The sequence below is a fragment of the Pediculus humanus genome, genomic scaffold (genome assembly GCF_000006295.1).
Source record: "Pediculus humanus corporis 1103172108302 genomic scaffold, whole genome shotgun sequence".
Taxonomy (NCBI): Eukaryota; Metazoa; Arthropoda; class Insecta; order Psocodea; family Pediculidae; genus Pediculus; species Pediculus humanus.
The window spans coordinates 144314-162778 of NW_002987871.1; the positions used below are offsets into that span (position 1 = coordinate 144314).

Sequence of the window (18465 nt, forward strand, 5' to 3'; positions counted from 1 at the left end):
TTATGATTTATTAGTAAGAAAAAAAAATTGTGGAGAAATGCGGTTGGTTGTTGTTGTTGTTGTTTACGTAATAGAGTTTTATTGAATTTTTTTATGTTTTCATATCATTTCCGGTTCGATCAATTTTTACCGCCTTTTTATATAAGATTTTTTTTCTTTTCTTACATTCCCCCTTCCCCCTTCTCTCTTTCTTCCCCCACTTTATATATCTCTTTCTTCGATTTATTTCAGTACGGGAAGGCGTACTTGTAAAAGAATAATTTATGAAGAAGCATTTGCAAGTTCCACGTGGAGTTAGATAGAAAAAGAAAAAAAAAAAAAAGAAAACGCTTTTATGGTTTTATTTCATTGGCTTCCATTAAAAAAAAAAAAAAAAAAAAAATTATTTATTTTCCAGCGAGAGAATAACCTTTTATCATAGCTGGATAAAAAATCTGGAGAAAGAGAAAGAAAAGAGTGAAGGGGGGGGAGAGAGAGAAAAAAAAAGAAAAAAAACTTTCAATTTCCTTTTTATTCTTATTTGTTTTCTTTTTTCCCCCGACCCTGCCTGCCCCCGGCCTCCCCAGCCACACCTCTCAACTCTTTTCCTTTTATTTTTTCTCCATCCGCCCTCCACGTCCCCCTCCCCGTTTATTCATATTATTATTATTATTAATATTTTGTTAAGGAAAATCAAATTCATTGTTTTTTTTTTTTTTAATCGTTTGTCAGATGACGTTTTTGTCTTTTTTTTTTTTTTACTTTCCTCTCATCTTTCTCTCTCTCTTTTTCTGTCTTTCTGTCTTTCTCTTTTTCAGTCTTTATATTTTTTCATGTTTTTCTTTCTTTCTCTCTGTCTCTTCTTATTGTTATTATTCCCTCTTTCTCTTTCTCAATCTCTTTTTTTCTCTGTCTGTCTATTTCTCCTTCTCTCTCTCTCTCTCTTTCTTATTCTCTTATTCTCTCTCTTGCTTTTCCTTTCTTTCTTTCTCTATTTCTGTTTTTTTATCTCTTTTTAATTTAAATTTTCCAAAACGGAAAAGGAAAAAAAAATTTTTTTAAACAGTTTTTCTTTTTGTTGTCTTTTCGTAAATTAATTTTATTTTAAAATCGGTTAAATTTTTTTTTTTTAAACTAATTCTCAAGAACAAATAGAGAGAGAGAAGGGGGAATGAGAAGAGAAAAACGGAAAAGAAAAATATCTAGAAATGGTTCGAGAAAGTGATGTGGGAAAAGAAAGTTTTTTCGGTTAAAAAAAGAAAAACCTCCATAAATTATTTTTCGCATCACTTACATATATTATTTTAAATTTTTGTTTATTTAAATTTATTATTATTATTATCATTTGTCTCCTTCCACTTTCTTCGTTTGGAAATATGCTTTTGTCCTTACACGTTTGTTTCGTACACGCGACCGATTTATGAATTATTATTAGTCAGTTTTATTCTCGCTTTCGTACTTTTTCTTAATTGAATATCACTCGAGGCTGTTAAGTAAGTGAACTTTTTATATTATTATTATTATTATTATTACTAGTAGAAATGAAAAGCTTTCATTCAATTCATTACTTATTCATTTTTTCAAATAAAAGATTTAAAAGGTTCCGTACAAGAGGACAAAAAAGAGAGAGAGAGAGAAAAGTTTAAATTATAATTTTAAAAAAAGTTGTGATTAAAAAATATTCAAAAAAGTTTTTCATTATTTTTTTTTTGTACGTTTTTTTAATTCTCATGTTGGTTTCCCCCCCTCCTCTCTTTCCCGTTTGTTAGTCACGCTTGCGTTCGTTCGTTTGTTTGTTTGTATCCCGTTTGTTTTTTTTTTTTTTCAACACGAATGTGATTTTTTGCATTATTCGCCTTAAAATTCTAATTTTTTGTCGTTTTTATTTATTTAAATAACTTATGGTGGTCGTTTTTTTTTTCTAAAATTTATTTATTAACTCTCGTAAATGATCATTTTGCGTGAGGGTGCGTTTGTGCGCGTGCGTGCGTGCGTTCGCCATGCGTGTGTAAACGTGCGTGAATTTTTTTTTAATTTTGAGTGGAAAATTTTTTATTTAACTTGTGAGTAGCGTAACGTCGTTTTCGTTAAATTAATTTTTTTTTAACTCGCATATTTTTTCGAAGAGAGAGAGAGGGGGAGGGGGAGTAGAAGGTATGGAAGAATGTAATAATAATAATAATGATTAATATGGTAAATTTACGAGGGACGAAAATTGATGTGATTCGATTTTTTTTTTTTATGAAGGGTTATTATAAAAAGAAATGAAAAAATTTATTATTTATAAAATATTGGATTTATTTTCTATCTCTCTCTTTCTCTCTAAAAAGCTGTAAATGCCGAATGAAGAGAGAGAGGAAGAGAAGGGGAAGAATGAAAAATTTGTCGAGGATCTCGCGTGTTATCGGGATCCCGGATATGATGATTAATGTGAGATAAAGCACGAAATCCTCCCCTCTCCCCGCGACGATTCTTTTTTAAATTTTCATGTTAATGTTTTTTTTGTCTTCTGCTACTGCTTCTGCTACGGAATCTGCTGCTTCTGCTGTTTTCTTCTTCTTTTCTCTCTCTCTCTCTTTCTTTCTCTCTTTCTGTCTGTCGGGAAAAAGAAAATTTTCCTTTTTTTTTTTACTGCTTTTTGATTTGTGAAACTTTTTGACGTTGATTAAAGAAAAATTTTTTTTTGTTTGTGGAAAGGGTAAAATAATATTTTAAAAAAATTATAAAGCAGATTTTATTATTATTATTATTATTATTATTATTATCATCATCATTATTATTATTGTTATCATTATCATTATTAAAAATAATAATAATGAAGAAATGATTTAGGGTTGGATAGTTCGTTGTCGTCTTTGTAGTCTCGTCGTTGTCTTCTTGTAATTAACATTTTTTTCTTTCTACCTTTTTGTTCCTCCCTTTCCCCCCTTTCCTCCCACGCCGTCTCGCGTCTGTTTATCGTCTCGTTCGTAAACCGGGAAATTCTGGAATACGGAAATTTTTTGTTTTTTTTTTTTTTTTTTTTTGTAAAACATTTTTTCCGATTTCAATAGCGTCTAACGAACAACAAAAACGTTTCGATGATTTTTCTTTTTCCTTCCCCCTCTTCCCCCGCGCGTGACGTAATGTCTTTAAACTTTTATAAAAAGAATACGTATTGTAGGATTCTGTTGCCACGACGATTTCAATTATACTTTTTTTTCCTCTCCCGCTCCGTTAAATTATTTAAAAATTTTTTATGTAAAAAGACAAAAAAAAAAAAAAAATTTCTACAGTTTTTTTAGGAAAATAATATAATTAGTTAGGGATAAGAAAATGAAAAGTTTTTCTGTTTTGGGAGGGAGGAAGGGGGGAGTTTTATTATTAATGTTTTTCAAACTTTTTTTCTTTTTTGGGGGGAAGAAAAGTTAAATTATTATTATTGTTGTTATTATTATTATTATTTATTTATTTATTTATTATTTTTTAAAGTTTTCAAAAAAAAAAAAAAACGAAAAATTTTTTATAATTTACCTTTTTCTCCCCTCCCCCTTCTTCCCTTTCGGTTTCTCTCTTTCTCTGTCTCTCTGTTTCCCCCCTCTTTCTCTATTCGTTCATTATCAATAATAATATTGCTTTTGCTCCGTGTAAACATGATGACGTAAATAAATATCGAATGAACAAACGGTACGAACGGTGGGGATCACGTGATTAAAAAAAAACTGCTCGTGTCCGCAGCCTGAAAGTTTCCCCCCAATCCTCTCCCTTTTCTCTCCTCACCGGAAAATTCTTTGGGGAGTTATGAAGTCAAAAAAAAAAAAAAAATGTTAATTATAAAACTTTAAACTGGCCGCGATACGCGAATGAATATTCGGATCCCTTTTGGGGATTATTTTTCCCGTTGATGTCGCTCCTAGAGTTTTTGTCCTTTCTCTCTCTCTCTCTCTCTCTCTCTCTCTTTCTCTTCGTCTCTCTTGTCTGCTGCTACGTTATAACAAACGATGATTGTTGATTTTTATTTTTACGATTCGAATCCGACAAATGTTTCAAAATGGCCATGTTGCATTTCAAATGTTCTCTCGCTTTCGTTTGGAAAACGTTTCGCGAAAATATTTTGTAAAGAAAAGTATAATTTGAAGTGAGAAGAAAGAAGAATCAGTGTTGCCAACGCAACGTTGAAAATTTTGTAAATTATTATTAACCTTTCCTTTTTTTCATTTTCATTTCTTTCATTCGTTCGTTAGTTTTGCTTTTAACTTTTCTTTCTTTTTATTAAATACTTAATTTTCACTTTTATGTAGCGTAAATAAAAAAAATATTAATAATAATAATAATAATAATAATAATAATAATAATGATGATGATGATGATGATGATGATGATGATGATGATGTTGTTAATGGTAGTAAAACGTTTAGGTTGAATTCAACGGAGAGAAAAAATTTAAACGCGTATATTTTCCTTTTTCCTTTTTTTTTTTTTTTTGCTTATCGCATACCGGTGAAAAATTTTAAACGGAATAAAAATAAAAGGAAAAAAAAGGAAAAGGAAAAAAGGAAAAATATTTACTCGAAAAAATCCACGTTTAAGGAAAAAGGAAAAAGAAAGAAAGAGAGAGAGAGAGAGAGAGTAAATTTTTTTACAGTCTGTTAAAATGTTGACTTTTTTTTTTTTTTTTTTAAAAAGAAAATGGCGGCGGATACTTGAAAAAAAAAAAAAAAGGCGGCACGTAACAATAAAGTCTTAGAGTAATAAAGAATCGCGATGATGATGATGATTGTAATAATAATAATGATAATGACAATAATAATATTTAAGAAAATTAAGTGAAAAAAAATTAATCGTTCGTGAAAACAATGAAACGTAGATTTTTAACAAGTTTTTTTTTATTTTTCCTTTTGTTTTTTTTTCGTTCGTTTCTTCGTTTGTTTGTCTGTTTGTTTGTTTGTTTGTTGGTTAGTTTGTTTTTAAGTGTGGGTATAAGTAGGGTGTAAGGGTTAAAGTGTTATTATTGAAGAGAACGATGATGCAAAAGCGAAAAAAACAAATGATGTTGGGAAAAAAAATTCAAAAAAAAAAAAAATAGGAAAAATAGATTGAAAGTCGGGGAAATAGAAAGTTGGAAAAATGTTTGCGGACACGATAAATAAATGAAAAAGGAAAAAAAAAAAAAAAAAAAAAAAAAAAAATGGCACCCCCTGACAGTAAGTACAAGAAAAAGGTCGTCGTGAGCGTTCCAAAAAATAAGCGCAAAATTTTTTTTTTTTTTTTAAACTTTGTTGTTTTCTCTTTCCATTAATCTCTCTCTATCTCTCTCTTTTTTCTCATCTTATATTTTTCATCCTTTACATAGTTTTACCAAAAAAAAAATTTTTTTCCAGAACTTTCTTTTTTTTTTTTAATCCGGAAAAGATAAACGTATGAAGTGAAGTTTTCGCTTGTCGAAGTTTGTCATCGTTTCTTCTTCTTCTTCTTCTACTTTTAGTTTTACTTCCTTTTTTGTGTTTTACGCACTTTTACTTTTCTTGTTTTTCAAAAAGAAAAATTTTTTATGTTTCCTCTTCCCTTTCTCCTCCTTCTCCTCTTCCGATTTTCAAACAAGTTTATCGCATAATCGTTAAAAACGATTCGGTAACTCGTTTGAATTATAAGGATTTATTTGCCTTATACGGGGCGGGCCTGGAGGGGGGGGCGCGGAAAAAAGTTTTAAAATTTTAAATCAATAATGAAAAAGGTTGGCTGCCTTGTTTTTTATTCCGTTCGAATTTTCTCTTCTTTTTTTTTTCTAGATAAATAGAAAAAAAAAACAATTTATTTAAATGCGAAAAGGAAACAAAAACAAAACAAAAAAAAATTTCCCTCCCCGTAAAAAACCTTGAGGCAGTTTCAATTTTCTTTTTTTTTCCTTCCCCTCCCGCTTCCGCCTCCCTTGTGCTTTCGTTTCCCTTGTTCTCTTTTCTATTTACTTCCGGTTTTTATTCTTCCAAGATCTTTCTCGCTCTTTTTCGTTTGTTAAAGGTTTTTTTTCTTCCTTTTAGTCATTTTGTTTTTGTCAGGTGTGAAATTCATTAAAGAGGTCAAAATAAACTTTTAATTTTTTTTCGCTTTTCCCCCTTCCCCTCTTCCCTTCCACATTTTTATTCGAGTTTTGTTTCTCTGATGGGGGGAGAGACGGGGCAGGTAAAAAAAAGAGAAAAAACAAAATGAAATTTTTTTTTGTTTCCGTTTCGTGAGAGAGAGAAAAGGAGGAGGGGAGAAGGGGGAAAATGATTCTCGTCAAAAACTCGGGGGGGGGGAGAGGGTGTTTAAATGAAGTTGTAAACTTTTTTAACTTTTTTCTATTTTCTCTTCGATGAACGAAGATTAGTTAATTAATTGTTTTCACTTTTATTTTGACGAGTCGAAAGGGAGTGGAAAAAAGAGGGGAAGGGGGAAGGTTGTGAAAAGTTCTAGAAAAAATAAATAATAATACTTTTACGGACGGTAAATTTTTTTTTTTTTTTTTTAAAGAAATAATCGAATTTTCAAGAGAATTGTGAAATTCAATCGTGAAACTATTATTATTATTATTATTATCCGAACGAAACAAAAATGAATTTTCTCACCATTTATCGTCGCTTTAATTATTATTATTATTATTAGTAGTATAAAATTTCAAAGTTTAGGGATAAAATGATAAAAAAAGTTTTTTTTTTACACCTCCTCATAATAGGGTAATAATGAGGAAAAAAAATACGAAGAAAAAGGAAAAAAAGGAAAATTAGAAAAGTGTAATAAGAAAAAATATAAAAAAAACCTAATGACACGACGACGATCGTAAAAAAAAACAAAAAAAAAAAGAAAATTAAAAGAAAATTTATAAAATTAATTTTCTTCCCAAAAAAAAATTTTACGACGAGTCGTCGAAAGAAATAAAAAAACAATGAGTCGACGATGACGACTGACGATGATAATAATAATAATAATAATAATAATAATAATAATAATAATAATACTAAAACGATTCGATTAAGGAAATAAAAAAAAAAAAAAAAAAAAAAACGAGCGGGGATTTGAAAAAGAAAAAATGTCGGAAAATGTTTTGAAAATTTTAACAAAGAAAATGTGGAAAAAGGAGCAGGAGCAGGAAAGGGAAACACTCGAGTTAATAAGACGTTTCGACTTTTTATTTCCTTTTTTTCTTTTTTAAATTAAATTTGACAAAGAATGGCGATGACGTCATAATCGCATAAAACACAATTAAAAGAAAAATAATTAATAATTAATTAATTAATTACACGTCGTTATTGTGCATGTTGAATGCAACGAAAAAATGAATTTAGTACGTTACGAATTATTTTGTTTTGCTAACTGTGATTGGTTGAGTGTTTTTGTCACGTGATTGAGAGGAGCGAATTACGATTGGTCGGATCGTCTCGTCCGTCGTTTAATTTTACTTTCACGGGAGAAAAGATAGAGCGGAGAAATGATAAATACGATGTGAGTGAGGGAAGAAGACACAAACGGGGATTTTCTTCTTTTTTATGAACTTTACGTTGAATCCCGAAAATTTAGTTTATAATTAATGATAATAATAATAATAATAATAATAATAATAATAATAATAATTTATAAAATAATTAATTTTCGTGTCGAAAAGTAATAAATTGCATTTGATGAATTCATTTCTTAGAAAAACAACGCCGTACCGCCATTAAAAAAAAAATTAAATTTAAATTGAAAAAGTTAAATAACGGCAAAAAATAATATAATTTCAAAATTTTCTGCTTCCACTTATTAAAAAAAAAAAAAAAAAAAAAAAAAAAAAAACTTTAATAACTTTAATTATAAATTTTTAAAAATTTAAAAAGGGGGAAGGAAAGGGGGAAAAAAAAAATTTGTTTTGATTAATTTTTTTTTTTTTCAAATTTAAATTTGAGGCGAATTCAGGGATACACTCAAGTGAAACCCATAAAAAATGGTTTCGATTCGCGGTCGTAGTAATTTATTCTTAAAAGTTTTGTAAAACATGCGAATGGTGTGTGCGTGTGTGCGGTGCGTTGCGAATGTGCGGAAGTTTCTAGAAACTATAAACTTATCATTATTAATGATCAATAGGAAAAATTTTTGTCAGAGAACACACTGGGGCGGGGGGCACAGAGGAGGAGAGGGAGAAAGAATAAAATGTCGAGATTAAAACACAAATGTAAAGTGAAAGAAAGAAAGAAAGATAGAGTGGAAAAAATTATTTTTAAAAGAGAGGGAGAGAGAGGAAGAATAGAAAAAGAATAAGAGAGAGATAGAAATTTTCTTACCGCATATATTCTCTCTTATATATATTATTGATAAAAAGAAAGTGAAAGATTTGAATTTGTGGTCTTATTGCGTTAAATACATATATGTATCTGAAAAAAGTTGTAGAAAATTCTAGAAATTCGTCTGCTTTTACTTATTATTATTATTATTATTATTACTTAGACCGACATATATAAATTTTTACTATTACAAATCGTGTTAGTTTTTGAATTTGGCAATTTTCCTCCCCGTTGTTTTCCCCTTTTCCGTCGAACGGGGGGGAACGGAAAAAAGATTATCCAGTAGAGATTTCGCTCCAGGAAAAGAAGAAGAAAAAGAAGAAGCAGAAGAAAAAATTTTTTGATTCATGGTTCATCCACGTGTAAAATCTTCAAGAGTGTGAAAAGAGACGGAGAATTTTTTTCCTTTTTCTTTCCTCTACGACAAAGTTGAGAAAAAAAATAAATAATAATAATAATAATAATAATAGGAAAAGTTGATGAGGAAAAGAAAAGGAAAGAAAAGGAGAAAATAGGTGAGAGAGAGAGAGAGAAAGGGGGGGAGGAAGCACGTTGAAACAATCAAAAGATGATGATTATAAAAGTAAATTGAGAAAATTATGCTTGTGTGTGTGGGTGGCTGTGTGTGTGTTTGTGTGTGTACACGTATATTTAGCCTTAAGGAAAATGTGTGACGTCATTTAGAATGTGATAAGTTTATAGCAGGTGATTTTAATATCATTGAAAATGATATTACAACAATCGTTTTAACTTTATATTGACAAAAGAAATAACAAGAAGAAGAAGAATTTATAAAGGAGAGGGAAGAGGAAAAGTAAAATGAAGTGGTACGTAAAAAGACAACAGCGAATAACTTAGGGGGAGGGGAGTGAGGGGAAAGATGAGAAAAGGTGAGTGAATAAAGAAGATGGCGGTCGTGATGGTGGTGGTGGTGGTGGTAGATGAAAATGATTAAAAAGATGAAAGTCGAAACGTGCCCGAGGGTTAAAAATTAGTTTTAACAGTTACGTGAAACGTTTCGATAGGGGATAAGTGGAAACTGGAAGAAGTAGGAGAATTTTCTTAGTTTTTTGAAGATAAGGGGGAGGAGGGGGAACGAAGAGGAGTCGTAACGGCCCCGAGAAATTTTTTACTATGAAATTACGACGTTAAGGAAGAAATTTTTGTTTGTTGTTGTTGTTGTTGAGTAAGCGAATTTCTAGGCTTTAATTTGCATTTGTTTTTTTTTTTTTTTTTTGCTGTTGTGGTCGTTCTGGAACGACGTGTGTGGTATTCTGAGGGAAGGGAGGAAGGGATTTCTCCGAGAATGAGAAAAAAGAATCCTTGAAAATAGGACGAAAAAAAATTCTGTCGAAGTTTTAAAAGTCCGAAAAACGTGATGCGATTGCTCTTTCTCTCTCTTTCTCCTTTTTTCGATTTTATAAAAGAGAAAAAGGGTAGCGTAACCTTTGACCTTTTCGAAACCTTTTTTTTTTGTTAACTTTTTCGGACGCCAACGTTTCAATCGTCGATTTGCTTTTTGTCGCAGTTTTACAAACAAAAATTTTTTATATATTTTTTTTTCTTCTCCAGTTTTTTTTTATTATTGACGAACGGTTTCTGTTCATGGAGAAAAAAAATTGATTTGATTTGGAAAAATCGGTGTGAGAATTTTCTTATTTTCTGCTTCCACGATCGTTGTTGATAATATTTCGTAAATGATTGGTCGAAGAGAATAATAAGAAAAAAATCGAAAGAGGTAAAAAAATTTTTTTTTTTTATTGTGAGACGAAGGTGATAATAATGATGATGATGACGTCGACGTCGTCGTCCCTGGAAAAGAAAAGGAAAGAAAAAAATTCAAGTAAAGTTAATTAAGAGAAACCTTTCGATTTTCCAAGTCTTAGCATCAATTTTTGTCGCGTTTTTTCCTTTCTTCCCCCCTACTTCCCCCTCTTCCTTCCTCCTCCCTTCTCCTGCCTCTTTACTCACCTTTCCAATTCACCTTTTAATTTACCCTTTTCCTTTCTTCTTTTTTCCTACGGAATTTTTTTTTGAAATTCCAGAATTTTCCATGAGAAATTACAGTCTGTACAACAAAAAAAAAGCGTTATTATTATTATTATTTTTTATAAATTTTTTTATATTATTAAAAAAAAAAAAATTAAAAAAAAGGGAAAACGTAACGTTCTTTATATTTTTTTATAGCGCTATAATAATAATAATAATCATTATTAAAAATAAACAATTATGGCAAAAACAATTTAAAAAAAAAAAAAAAATTTTTTTATTTTTTTTCATAATGGCGGAAAGTCTGTTTCTTATTGATCTCGCTTAATGAGTTTTTCCTTATTATTATTATTATTATTATTGTTTTTTTCTGGGAAGGAAAAAGTGGGGGAGGAGGGGAGAACGTGCGAAAGGTTATTAAGTGAATGAATGAATGAATGAATGAATGAATGTGTGAACGAAACAAAAAGTTTCATAAAATTAACGAGTTCGGTCCTTTTTTTTCTTCCTTTTTTTTTTTTATTTGTCCATGACCGAGCCTCCAGGAAAAACGGAGGGAAAAATCTTCTCTTCTCTCATCTCCTCCCCTTCCCTCTCCCCGTCCTTTATTTCTTCCTTTTGTATTATTCATTGGTTGTTTTAAATTTTGGTAAAAAGGTCATTAAATACAGTGAAAGGATTTTGCTTGCCTTTTTGAAAGGTTTTTCTTTTTTTTTCAAATTAATATTAAATAAAACTAAAACGTCACATTTCTTTCTTATGTTTTCTCTCTCTCTCTCTCTCTTTTTCACTCTCTCTCTTTTACTCCCTACCTCTCACTCTCTCACTTTCTCTTTCCCTTTCTATTTCACTCTATCCCACTCTCATTCTCTTTTGCGTCTCACTTTTTCTCTCTTTCTATGGTTTTGATTTCACTCTTTTTCCCTCTCTCTCTCTTTCTCTCTCGCTTGCTTTGTTTCTTAAATTGATTTCAATCGAATGATTTCGCTCTTTATTACCTCCCCCCTTTTTTAAAACTCTGTCGTTTATTTTATTTTATTTTATTCTTCGAAGTTTGTTTTTTTTTGTTTTGTTTTTTTTTTTTGTTTTAAAACGTTGGCAAACATGTCGTTTCGTTTCGTGAAAAGCGTTATACTTTAAAAAAAAAAAGTCACATTTTAATGGAGTAGTAATAAAAGAATTTCTTTCTTATTTTTTTATGTCGTCATTTTACTTTTTGAGTTTTTTTTTTCAGAGTTCAAAATATAAATTTGTGAAATTTTATTTATTTCATTTTGAAAATATAAATTTTATTTCTAATGCCACGACGAGATTAAAAAATATTTTTTTTTTGGTGATTACAGAGTTTGCCGCAGACGACATTGGGAGCATCAAATGGTGGATTAACAGAATATAGTTCGAGTTTAGAAAGCGTTCAAGAATCCACACCGGAAAAGGATATTGTAAGTTTTTCCCTTTTTTTTCCTTTTTTTTTTAAATTCTTTCACGTTCGATTTGTTTTATTTTCAAATAGGAATGAAAGAAATGGAGACAAAGAGAGAGAGAGAGAGAGAGAGAGAGAGAGAGAGAGAGAGAGAGAACGAGAAACCGAACGTTTTTAATAAATATTTGTAGTAGTAGGAACCTTTTTAACAAATATATATTTTTTCCTTTTCTATTCCTTTTTTTTCTCCTTTTTTTCCTTTGATTTATGTGAATGTTTTTTTTTTCAAAGTTGGTTAGTCAATTTGTCACTTGAATGAAACTGATGAAAAAATTTAACTTGTTTCACTCTCTCTCTCTCTCTCTTTCTCTCTCTCTCTCTCTCGTTTTGTGACTTCAATTTGTGTTTGTCATTTTCACGGATTTAAACTTAAAGAGAGAGAGAGAGAGAGAGAGAGAAAGAGAAAAACAGAGAGAGAGAGAGGGAGAGAGAGAAAGAGAGTTTTTTTTTAAACGTTTTCCATGTTTTTTTATTTTTCCATTTAATTCTTCAAGATTATATACAAGGGTAACTGGAAACTTTTTTTTTTTTATCAAGTAATGATGACGTCACGGGAAAGTTTTTCTTCTTCCCCCCCCTTTCTTTTTTTTTTTATTGTTGTCACCTTGTTATATATATATATATATATATATATATATATATATATATATATATATATATATATATAAACTTCAATTCTTTTTTTTTTTTTTAAAAAGGATTTACATTTTTCAATTGTGTGTTTACGAATTTTAAATGTTTTTTAAATTTCCCACCTTTTTTTCTCCTCCCCCTTCCTCCCTCCCCACATTTCAATAGTATTATTATTATTCAATTGACGTCAGAGGAGGCAATTTTTCTTTTTTTATAAAAAAACGGCAAATGTTACATTTATCGGTATTTTAATTTATTTCCCTCTCTCTCACTCACTCTCTCTGTCTCTCTCGCGCGCGCCTGCTCGTTTATCCTCCTTTCCTTTTTTTTTTTATTTGTCTGTCTTTGTCTTACATTATTGTTTTCAATACTATTAATATTTATTACATGACAATAATCAATATCGCCTACATTGTATATCGTCATCACGGATCCCATTTGAAAAAAAAAAAAAAATAACATTTAAAGGAAGCGGTGGGGGGGGAAACATGGAGAAAAAAAGAGGGGGGTGGGGCGTGTTGTGATTTCATTTTTTGTTTTGTATTTTTGTATTTTTTTTCCTTTTGTTCTTTCTCTCTCTCTCTTTTTATTTTTCTATTTCTCATTCCATTTCTTTTTTAGTTTTCGCATATACGAATTTAATTTTCTTTTTTTTTCCCTCGCTCTTTGTTTTTCTCTCTCTCTTTTCTTTTTTTTCTTTTATCAAGAGTTTTTCATATTTTTTTTTTTTTACATGTTGGCAATTTTGATTTTTAGACACATTGAAATTTTTTTTTTTTGTTTGTTTGTTGGTATTCGTGCGTGGATTTGTACGAGTGAGTCTTTTCTGATATTTCGTTTTTTCTAATAATGGAAAAGAAAGAAAAAAAAAAAATTTTATAATTTATCTCCTTTTGCCCTCCTCCCATCTGCCCCCCCTTTTTTTTGGGAAAAATAATTATTTTTTTTCTTAGGGGGGGGAAGAGAGAAAGGGTGAAGGATGAAGGGGGCAATGGAAAATTATTTTTTCCTTATCGTCGTGTCCTTTTTAATTTTTGTTTGTAACGCGGAAGGAAAAATTTTACGGGGGAGGGGAAACGGGTTGATAAAATGTGTGTGCGCGTGTGTGTGTGAGAGAGAGAGAGAGAGTGAGAGTAAGAGTAAGTGGAAAAAGGATAAAGAAAACGACGGAAAGAAAATATTATTAATATCGAAAATTTTTTTGGGGAATAAAATTTTTCATTGTTTTTTTTTTTCTCCAAAGCAGACAAAAAAAACTGATGAAAGGGGATGAAGGGAGGATGGGAGAGGTAGGAAAAGGAAGAGGAGGAAAAAAGAATATGTCGCCTTTTCCTTTCTCGATGTGAATTACTACGTCTTGTTATCATTGTTGGCCGTCGTCGTCGTCGTCGCGAAAGGTTTTCTTTTTTTTTTTTTTTTTTAAACCCCTAAAATAAACTGAGAGAATTTTCCCGTGGGAAATTTTTCGACGTGAAAAAAAAAGGATTTTCCTGCAGAAAGATGGGAGGAAGAGGGGGAGTGGGAGGAAGAGGGAGGATTTATATTGCTTACCTCCTATTATTTCCAGCACGAAAAAAAAAGAAAAGAAATTCATAAATCAATCTGTTGATTTTTTTTTTTTTTTTGGGATTTCGCACGTTTATTTAATAATAAAACATGGCGGTTACAAATTCCGGTTCGAAGTTTTCTTTTTTGAATAAATTTACAGTCGAACGAACAACAACTTCCAGTCATGAACATCCGGTTTTTTTTTTTATCGTTTGCACGCGGCGTAACGTTCGATATATATATATATATATATTTGTTAAACATTTGTTAAAGGCGCCCCATTATTATCGTTGTTATTAAACAAAATAATAATAATAATAATAATAATAATAATAATAATAATAATAATAATTAAAATCTAATTACGGTCCTGAATTCTAATGTTTATTTATGATTTTTTTTTATTTTTTATAAACGCAATATTAACTAATTTAATTTTTATTTTATTTGAATATTAATAAGGAAAAAAGATTTTATTAATAATAATAATGATGATGATGATGATGATGATAATGATAGTTTTATATGTTTTTTTTTTTCGCGTTTCCGTTTCCGTTTTCGTTTTTATTTTATTTAATTTTTTCGTTTTCGTTTTTCTTTTTTTTTGCCGTGCTTCCTTACGATCAAACCGGAAGTGAATAATAAATTTTTTTATATTTAATAATAATAATAATAATAATAAAATAAATAAACCGTCTTGATAAATTTAATTTTGTTTGAATTATTCATAATAGAAAAAAAAAAAAAAAAAAAAAAACTCGAGGCTCAGGTTTAAATTAAATTTTATATATATATATATTTTTTTTTATCCTTCTTCCTCTTCTTCGTAACATGTGTAAAAAGAGAGAGAGAGAGAGAGAGTTTTCACGTATTTTACTATTATCCGTTATTTTATTCTATTATCCGTTTGGAAAAAAAAAGAAAAAGAAAAGATTTTGACGCCATTTTTTGATCTTTTTTTTTTTTCTTTTTTGTTTCCTCTTCCGCTTGTACGTGTACATACCCACCCATCCACGCACGTATTTCTTCTCTCTCTCTTTTTCTATTTATTAGCTTTTGTCGTTTTGTCTGCATTCAAAAAGGATAAATGAAATTATTTACTCATACGCGTGTTGTAATATTGTATTTTACATTATTATTATTATTATTTTCTTTTCAGGCTCTCGTTTACAGAGATGGAAATTTGGTTTCCGGTTCAATGGAAGGTTTAATACAGCACATGGTACCCACAGCCGAGTATTATCCGGATCGTGCTTACCTATTTGCTTTCCTATTGAGTTCGAGGTTGTTTATAAAGCCTCACGAGCTTTTGGGTGAAGTTTGCGCTTTGTGCGATTCTCAACAGCATCTGGGAGGAAAAGATCCGCCGACGAGGGTGAGTTTATAAACCAAACAAAATTCCATCACTTTTTTTATCTTATCTCATTTTTTTTTTTTTTTTATAATAAAACGTAAGGAAAAATAATAATAATAATAATTGTGTATGGGGGAAGAGCGTAGAGAAAGATTAAAGGTTAGAAGAAGAAAAAAGAGTCTAGTTTTAATTACGTTTTTCCGTAAAAAAAAAAAAATCATTTAACAGTTTTTTTTTTAAAACCCTCTCTCTCTGTCTCTCTTTCTCCTTCTTTTTTTCTCCAGCATTTTTTCTCATTCTCTCTCTTTCCGTCTCTCTTTTTCCAGCTTTAGCCTTTTGACTTTTTTTTTTTTTTTTTTTTAAAGAGAAAAAATTTTCGGTGAGTTAAAAGGGAAACGAAAGAGATAAAAGGAAAAAAGAAAAAAAAAATTTTTTTGCGCTATTAGTTTAGTGGGGGGAAAGGGGGGTGAGAGGGAGGAGGAAACTCTCCGGCAAAAGTTTTTTTTTTTTTTTCGCTTTTCCCGCCTGGAACGGAAATTTTTCATTTTTCTCGTGCGATTTGTCTCGTTTTTGCTGCCGCTGCTGTTGCTGTTGTTGTCGTTTAAGTTTTTCTTCGTATTTTTTTTTTTTTTTTGTAATTAATTAATTATCAACTCTCCGCCATTTTAAAAAACAAACTTAAACGTTGCGAATGTTGTTTTATATTATTATTATTATTATTATTTTATTTCTTCCACCATTTCCTCCTCACCCCCCCTCCCTAGCGCCCTGAAATATTGTATATTTTTCAAACAAGCTCCAGTAAATAATATTTTTATGCATGTATGAACTTTAACCTCCATGTAACGTTTTTGAAAATAAAATCTGAAACGTTTAACGTTTCCCCCCCTTCTCTCTCTCTCTCTCTCTTCCTTTTTCTCTCTCTTTTTTTCTCTCTTTTTTTCTCTCTTTTTTTCTCTCTTTCTCTCTCTCTCTCTCTCTCTCTCTCTCTCTCTCTCTCTCTGATATCAAATTAAAAATCTCCGGTTGTTTTTTTTTTTTTAAAAAAAAAAATGTTCCAGATATATTTTTTTTCTTTCGAAAATATGGAAAGAGAGAGAGACAGAGGATAGGAGTGAGAGAGAAAGAGAGAGAAATAAAACCGTTGAAATATTATTTGAATCCGTTTGAATTTTAAAAGGATAAAATAATAACCTTTTAGCCTTTTCTTATCAAAAAAGGTTTTCAAGATTGACATTTTCAAATGAAATTAAATTAATTGCTTTAAATAAATTTGAACCTTTTTTCATCTCTCTCTCGCTCTCTTTTTCGCTCTCTGTCACTCTCTGTCTCTCTCTCTCTCTCTCTCTCTCTCTCTCTCTCATTATTCGCACAGACAAACGTTATTGATTGATTCGATGAATGGGGAAAAAAAAATTTTTTTTTTTTTTAATAGATGAGAGTTGAGAATGTGGATCGATCGATTGCCATAATTTATATGTTCATCGATTGTCTTTTTCTTCTTCCACTTTTTTTTCTTTTTCTCCTCCCCCTTCACGCCTACGCCTACATTTTTTCCGTTTTTCTCTGTCGAGATCGTTAAATTCTACGAAAAAAAAAATTCATTATTTTTTATGTAACTGGAGAGATTTGAAGAATTTTTTTCCAATGGTCTCTTTATATCGCATATGAGAAAATTTTTTTGTTTTTTTCGTTTTGTTTTTTGTTCTGCACATACTTTCGTTGTTTTTTTTTTATCATATTCCTCGAGTCTCCTTCCGCTTTTTTGTCGCACCTCCTCCCCCTCCTCGCCCCGGTTAAAGTTAAAAAAAAATAATAATGATAATGCGTATGTGTTTGTTTGTGTGTGTATACATGAATTTTTTTTTTTTTTTATTAATTATTTGTATGTAAAAAAAGAGAGAATGAGATGAAAAGGAAAACGAACGAATGAGTGAATGAATGAATGAATGAATGAATGATTGAATGAATGCATGATATAAAAAGAAAAACGTTGAGGAAAAAATTTTAAAAAAAAAAAAAAAACTGAAACGTTTATTTTTTATTCTGTTTTTTTTTTTTTTCGAAAAAAAATTTATTATTATCATTATCATCATCATCATTATTATTATTATTATTATTATTATTATTATTATTATTATTATTATTATTATTACAATGCGGTTGTTGAATTTTTTTAATGTGACGACAAAATAATAATAATAATAATAAGAAACAAAAAAATCTTTTATTTTTATTTATAAAAAAAAAAAAAAGAAAAGCTTTTAAAAGTAGAGAGAGACAGAGAATAATAATTATACATCTGTCTTTTTCTAGAAATTAAAAGTAAAAAATCAAAATGGCGGAAAGGAAAATCTCGACCTCGTTAATTTCTTTTCTTTTTTTTTTTTTTTTTTTGCAATTGAGTTTTACTTACTAGGAAGTAGTAGGAGGAAAAACGAAAAGGAAGGAAGGAAAACATTTTGTCGTTGTAAAACGGAAACGTTAAACGACGACGACGATGACGTCGTCGATGACGTCACATATAAAAATTTTAAATTTGTATAAAATATACGAGAGTAAAGAAAAACGGGTTAAAGTTTAACGGGATGATAAAAACAATAAGTTTGAGAGTAAAAATTTAAAATTTAAATAAAATTTGCGGTTATAGTAAAAAGTTTACTTTAATTCTAATTAAAAACTTTTTAAAAATTTCGTTTCGTTTCTTCAAAAAGCGCCACCGCCACGACGGAAGATAAAAAAATAAAAAATGAAAAACTTTTTTTTTTTTTTTTATTAAATTTAATTAAAAAATTTTTTTATTTTTTTATCTCTCGAGGGTTGGTAAGACACGTCGTCGTCATCATCATCATCATCATCGAGTAAAAATAATAAAACATTTATTTAGCAGCACATGTATGTATATATGGCGAGGGAGGGAGAGGGAGGAAGGGAGAAAGAGAGAAAGGGGATTTTTTTTGTCGTTGCATTAATGGTAAAAACCTTTGACCTTTGACTTCCCGTTAATCATCCATTTGTTTTTTTTTTTTTTTTTTGATGCGGGATTAAATTTAATTTTTTTAAAAAAAATTTTCACACTGTGACAATACACGCTCACTCACACACTCTCTCTCTCTCTCTCTCTCTCTCTCAAATCGAATGAAACGTAATAACGATAATGATAATAATAATAATAATAATAATAATAATTTTTATTTTTCGATTTT

The 18465-nt window shown here is 29.7% G+C and overlaps 1 protein-coding gene across 1 annotated transcript in view; it reads left to right on the forward strand.

The window, feature by feature from the left end:
• Positions 1–15103: 15103 nt before the first annotated feature.
• Positions 15104–18465, forward strand: part of Phum_PHUM569110 (uncharacterized protein) — a gene marked incomplete at both ends in the record, with an annotated part of 7358 nt that continues 3996 nt past the window's right edge. The window contains one exon of the mRNA XM_002432032.1: positions 15104–15280. Coding sequence (XP_002432077.1) covers positions 15104–15280 — 177 coding nt within the window. The remainder of the gene's footprint in view (positions 15281–18465) is intronic.